The 6494-nt window shown below is 33.7% G+C and overlaps 1 protein-coding gene across 1 annotated transcript; it reads left to right on the forward strand.

Annotated features, from left to right (window-relative positions):
• Nucleotides 1–727: 727 nt before the first annotated feature.
• On the forward strand, nt 728–5187 carry LOC107794624 (TMV resistance protein N). The gene is made up of 5 exons (XM_016617134.2): nt 728–1367; nt 1696–2791; nt 3238–3513; nt 3606–4457; nt 4529–5187. The coding sequence occupies exons 1-5, from the start codon at nt 868–870 to the stop codon at nt 4997–4999; spliced, it is 3195 nt and encodes a 1064-aa protein (XP_016472620.2). The 5' UTR covers nt 728–867; the 3' UTR covers nt 5000–5187.
• Nucleotides 5188–6494: the final 1307 nt, after the last annotated feature.

A 6494-nucleotide genomic window follows, 5' to 3' on the forward strand; every position in this document is an offset into this window, starting at 1 on the left:
TCACAAACCGTGAACTATACTGCATGCATTTATACCTCCTTTTCAGTAAGCTCTTGTTTAATCTTATTCGATTAAATTTATGAATATTGTGAAAGGAATTTGCAAAATTCTTATTTCATCACTCAACAAGAAAATACACTCAAGGGTTATGTATAATCTGTAAATTCAGAGGTAGATCCAGGATTTGATGGTTACGGGTGCCACTGCTTTTAATACAAATCGACCACTAGTGACGAGATTGAATTTGGACGTACATTTCGTCTGTTTGATCCATTTTGAATTAATTCGGTTCGATCCATTTTAACTTTTGTAGATGTACAATATGAATTACAGTGTGAAATTTATTTACACTATAAAAACTTTTGTACAAAAAAGATACCCCATCTAAGAAATATCTTCGGAATCTAAGAAATACAAGAATTAAGAGCCCGTTTGGACATAAAATTTGATGGAATTTTTTTTCAAAAAAATTCACTTTTTTCGAAATTAGCGTTTGTTCATAAATTTTTTAATTTTTACTTGAAAATACATATTGTAAATTTTCGAAAATTTGAAAAACTCCAAAAAACTATTTTTCAAAATTTTCACTCAAACTCACAAAACTTTAAAAACAACCCAAACTAAAATTTATGTCCAAACACAACTCAAAATTTCAAATATCATTATTTTCACCATTTTTTTGAACTTTACAATTATTATGTCCAAACGCCTACTAAATTTCCAACCACAAAGTCTAAGAAATATCCAGGGAAACTTACTTCTGAAGGGTTGTAGTTGACCTGACCCAAGATTATATGTAGCTCTGCTTAGCTACATATAAAAATCATCCCTTAATTCTTGCATTCTCATCAACCCTTAATTCATTAAATGAATACTCAATTAGTTCGAGGAGAATCATCTCCATCTTCTCACTTCTCTTATGAAGTATTCCTGAGCTTCAGAGGTGAAGACACCCGAAAAACATTCACTGGTCATCTTTATTCCAAATTGTCTGATGTTGGAATTAATACCTTCATTGACGATGAGGAATTGAGAAAGGGTGACGTGATTTCAAGAGAACTAGAGAAAGCAATTGAAGGATCAAGAATTTCCATTGTAGTTTTCTCAAGAAATTATGCTTCCTCCAGTTGGTGTCTAAATGAACTAGTTAAGATTCTTGAATGCAAAGAGAAATTAAAGCAGATGGTTTTGCCTATTTTCTATGATGTTGATCCTTCTCAAGTGCGAAAGCAAACTGGGTTATTTGGGGAAGCTTTGGCAAAACATAAGGAACGATCAATTGGGGCTCAAATGGTGCAGAAATGGACAGCTGCACTTACTGAAGCTGCAAATTTATCTGGATGGGATTTGCAAAATGTTGCTGACGGGTATACTTTCTTGATACAACTATATAATTTCATTTGTTATTTGTTCAATTGTTTATACGGTATGATACTAACTGTTAAAAAGAGTTTTAAGTTTTATACATTGACATTTTATTGAAATATTTACACTATCAATATATATAACTTAATTATTTCTTAAAATATCCTATATGACGCAGTAAGTTATCTATTTTGTTGCTTAGATTCATCCCTCTGTGTTATGTCTTGGCTATTGATGTTGATATGTCGTCAAATATTTTCAAATATCAAAGTTTTATTTACTGGAGTAGTATTTCTTTTAATTTTTTTGTTTTTGCTAAAACATTTGTAGGCATGAATCAAAGTTTATTGAAAAAATTATACAGCAAGTCCTACAAGAGGTCAACCAGACACCTCTAGATGTTGCTTGGCACCCAGTTGGAATAGATTCTCGTGTCAAAGATGTAGAGTTGTTATTGCAAAATGAATGTGTAGATAAAGTTCGCATGATTGGTATTCACGGAGTTGGTGGCATAGGGAAAACAACTCTGGCAAAAGCTATCTACAATCGAATGTTTCGACTCTTCGATAGTAGTTGCTTCCTTTCAGATGTTAGATCAGAAGCTGAAGAATTTGGTCTTGTCAAGCTACAAGAGAAACTTCTTCGACAAATTCTCAAAATTGAGGACATCAAAGTTGGCAGTGTTGCTCAAGGCATCAATCTAATCAAAGCAAGACTCGAGTCAAAGAAGGTTCTAATTGTTCTTGATGATATGGACCACAAAAATCAATTAGAATCCTTAACAAGAGAAAGAAGTTGGTTTGGTTCGGGTAGCTTAATAATCATTACCACCCGGGACAAGCGATTGCTATGTCGGCTTGGAGAAAAAGAGAGATATGAGGCCAAACTATTAAATGACAATGAAGCGATGTTAGTTTTTTGTTGGCATGCTTTTGACAGTCATTTTCCACCAGAAGATTATGTTAATTTGGCACGAGACATAATCAAATATTCAGGTAGGCTACCATTAGCTCTTGTGACATTGGGGTCACATTTACAAGGAAGTTCTGTAGACGAATGGGGACATGAATTCGAAAAACTAATAGCGATTCCTCATTCTGATATCCAAAAGATTCTCAAGATAAGCTTTGATGGGCTTGATGGTGAAACACAGACTGTTTTCCTCGATATCGCATGCGCCTTCCATGGGTTTGATGAGCATGAAGTTACTGAAATATTAAATGCATGTGGCTTTCATGCTAAAAGTGCAATTGCAACTTTAGTCCAAAAACACTTGCTCCAAAGAATTGGGTATCATTTGGTGATGCATGATCTAGTGCGAGATATGGGAAGAGAAATCGTTCGTATGGAATCATCTCGAGACCCTGGAAAACGGAGTAGATTGTTCATCCCTCAAGAAGTTCGTGATGTTCTACAAGGAAATGAAGTTAGTAAATCCTTCATCTTTATCTTGGTTATATATTTTTTTCAATTAAATTGTTTCTTGCTTATAATTTTTGTTGCCATAATAAGAATTCATTTGTGCATCGTCTCTGGTTAGTAAGTATTTTGTAGTTGTTTTTCAACCATTGTAAATTATGACATTTGCTAAACTCTAGATGCAATTTGTTCTCTTTATTCATATATTTTTTTTTTCCTTTGATGTTATCATGTGAACTTATTGAATGATGCTAGACAGTTTCGAAAGGCTCTCATCTTAGCTTTTTTGAGAAATTTTACATTTGTTTAACATCCTCTAATGTGTAAGTTCATTTTTGTTGATACATGGTGTATTCTCTTTTTTTGTCCACCAATTTGTATAAATCATTTTTCTCTCTTAATTTCTGGGACCTAACATGAGCTTAAGTTACTTTTCTTTTTACTGAGCTGCAGGGTTCCGAAAATGTAGAAGTGCTGAAGGTAGATCGAGGGACATTAAAGGGAGTGAACTTGAGCACCAAAGCATTTGAGCAAATGAAAAACCTTAGGGTTCTTATAATGGATGAGTTACATATTAGTGGAGATTTTGGGTTGTTGTCCAAGAAGCTCAGATGGTTGTCTTGGAAAAAATGTCCTTTAAAATATATACCATCAAATTTTCCAGCTGACAAACTTGTAGTTCTAGATATGCGGGAGAGTGATATCCAAGAGTTTGGTTTGAATACGCAGGTTTGTCGCTCGATTCTATAATTTCATGCCTATTGTCATTGCAACTGAGTGGATGAAAATCTTAATTGAAACTATATTTGGTTTACTTTTAGTGTTGTAGAAGTTTGAAGGAGCTGAATCTCTCCCATTGCAAGCAACTCAGAAGCACTCCAAACTTCAATGGTTCACTGAGTCTTGAGACTTTGTATCTCCATGGTTGCTCAAGTCTGACTGAGATCCATCCATCAATAGGAAATTTGTCCAGACTAATTGAACTATCTATGTCTGGTTGCGAAAAACTTACGGATCTTCCAAGCAGCATATGCCAGCTAATATCCGTTAATTACTTGAGCATTAGTAACTGCTCATTTATAAAAACACTGCCAGATGACCTTGGAGATATGAAAAGTCTAAGATCTCTTTATGCATCTCGTACGGGTATAAAACAATTTCCTAGATCTGTTGAAATGCTAAGAAATCTTGTAACTTTGATAGTGGGAGGTCAAAAGTTAGAGGCCAAAAGGAGTATTTCTGGAAGAGGAGTCCATCAGATACAATATTCCTTGCCAACTTTTGTATGCGATTTGAGCCTTACATACTGTAATTTGTCCGAGGCTGATATTCCTAGGGATATTGGGAGCTTGTCCTCCTTAAAATATTTGGATTTGAGTGGCAACAGTTTCTATTGTCTACCCTTTGATTTTTCTAAGTTACGATTGTTGGAGAAGTTGTGTTTGAATGACTGTGAGAATCTTCAAACACTCCCGTCAGTATCAAATTTAGAGAATCTTTATAAAATTAACCTTTATAATTGCCAAAAATTGGTCAAGATTACAGAGTTGGACAACCTCCCTTCTATAGAGCGGATTAATATGATTAATTGTAGTTCTCTGCAGAATCCATTCAATGAAGGCTTCTTTAGTGCACCTGCTCTATTTGCATTTAGTGCACCTGCTCGATATATGGTTAGTCTCTCTCCCTCTCTGTCTCTCTCTTTCCTATCATATTAGTGATCTTGAGTTTTTGTCCGATGCAGATGCAGGATACTATTAGAATTTATCTCGAATGTAATGAGATTCCAGAATGGTGCAGGAATCAAGTAACAGCTTCATCTATGTGTTTGACTATGCCAACACATAATAACTTCTTAGGAATGGTTCTCTGGTTTGTTTCCGACTTGTTCGATGTAGTCCCGCATAATCCATGCTTCAGGATTAGTATTGCACATGGAAAGCCTTCAAATATTCGGTGGAGAAAAGGGAAAAAACCTCTGTCATGTGTATATTACATATCTTACTTACATAAAGCTTTAGATGGCCAGATGATCAAAGGCGGGGAAATGATAGAAGTGTGGGCTGACAACATTACAATAAAGAAGATAGGGATCCATCTGTTATATTTAGACCAACATGGTAAAGTTGTATCTTTGCTGGGAGACGTGGATCATTCTTATTCTAAGTACCCAAAAAGAGTTTCAACTCCTCCTTGTAAAAGAGCAACGTTCTGAGTCAAGATAACTTTCCTTTAGAGCTAATCAAGTTGTATTTTATATTACACTAGTATAATTGTCCGCACTTCGCGCGTTCATCAAATGTATCAAAATATGACCGAAGACTAATCTCATACTTTTTAGTAGAAAGATCAATCTGTACTGACCAGAAAACTTTTGAAGGGGATTACCATTTTTTTGGATTCTTTTAAATTCTCATTAAATTTTTTATTTTGCCAAAGATAATATTTGAAATTATAATCCAGGTATGCCCAAAATAAATCCGACAATATGTATATATGTACATATAACTAACCTGTTATATACATATTGGCAAATACCTGTAAATATATTTGGCCAAAGAACCAAATACATTAAGTGCCCATCTAACTCTGTACTCCTTGAGAATAAAAACAAAAAATAAAAATTATGAAAAAGAGAAAAGATAATAGTACTGCAAAATATTGGGGAGATATATAAACATGAGATGCCTCCAGCTCTTCTTCTTCTTCTAAGGTCCTTTATTTTAGAATTTTGTTATAAAGCAAGGCTGACAGTCTTTGTTTTCTGTCAAATAATTTAAAAGAAAAAATAAAAAGGAAATGAAACAAAACAAAAAAAATCAATTAAAATGTATCATGTCATTGATGGTATTGAATTTCCTAGTTTCAACTAATTTCTTTTGTATATCTTTACACGTTATTTTTCCCTCCAATTTCAGTCCCAGCAACTCAAAACCCATAATTTTAGCTCTAAAATCACAAATCAACTACCCATATTCTTCTTTCCCCCATATTACACTATTATAGCTCTTCACCTAATGACAAATTAACTACGCATTTCATACGGCAAACCGCTGAAAAGAATTTGTCAGTAGATGAAGTTAATCGTTGTTGTGCCATATATATATATATATATATATATATATATATATATATATATATATATATATATATATATATATATATATATATGTGTGTGTGTGTGTGTGTGTGTGTGTGTGTGTGTGTGTGTGTGGTGTTTCTTTTTCAATGTTTAAGGAAATGAGATGAGAAGTGTTGAATCAACAATAAATAACTTTTTTTGTTACGGGTAATTTGAGGAATAAGATTAAATTATGAATAAGAAAAACAACATATCTCCTAGGAGGAAAGTTTACCTTAAAGTGCCTCCTTTTTTTTCAAGAACCTAATTTCTGCCTCGTAGTGCACATACCATTTTTGAGGTATTGCACTCAATATTTTGTACAGATTAAGAAAATCTTTCATGGGGATATCAAGAGAAAAACGTTTTCAAAAAATCAATAAATAAAACCACATAATGATCCTCTTGGAGTATAGGAACACACCCCATGTAGAGTGCCTCAACCATTCTTGGGCTAGGCACGTCAAAATCAGTTGCAAATTGCAGATACTGTACTTACGCTTGCAATACTATATTTGCATGATAAAAAATGTCAGTACTTACTCTTCCTAATTATGTCATAGCATGTAGCATGATACATTATTCAGAA

This window comes from Nicotiana tabacum, chromosome 14 (assembly GCF_000715075.1).
Source record: "Nicotiana tabacum cultivar K326 chromosome 14, ASM71507v2, whole genome shotgun sequence".
Taxonomy (NCBI): domain Eukaryota; kingdom Viridiplantae; phylum Streptophyta; class Magnoliopsida; order Solanales; family Solanaceae; genus Nicotiana; species Nicotiana tabacum.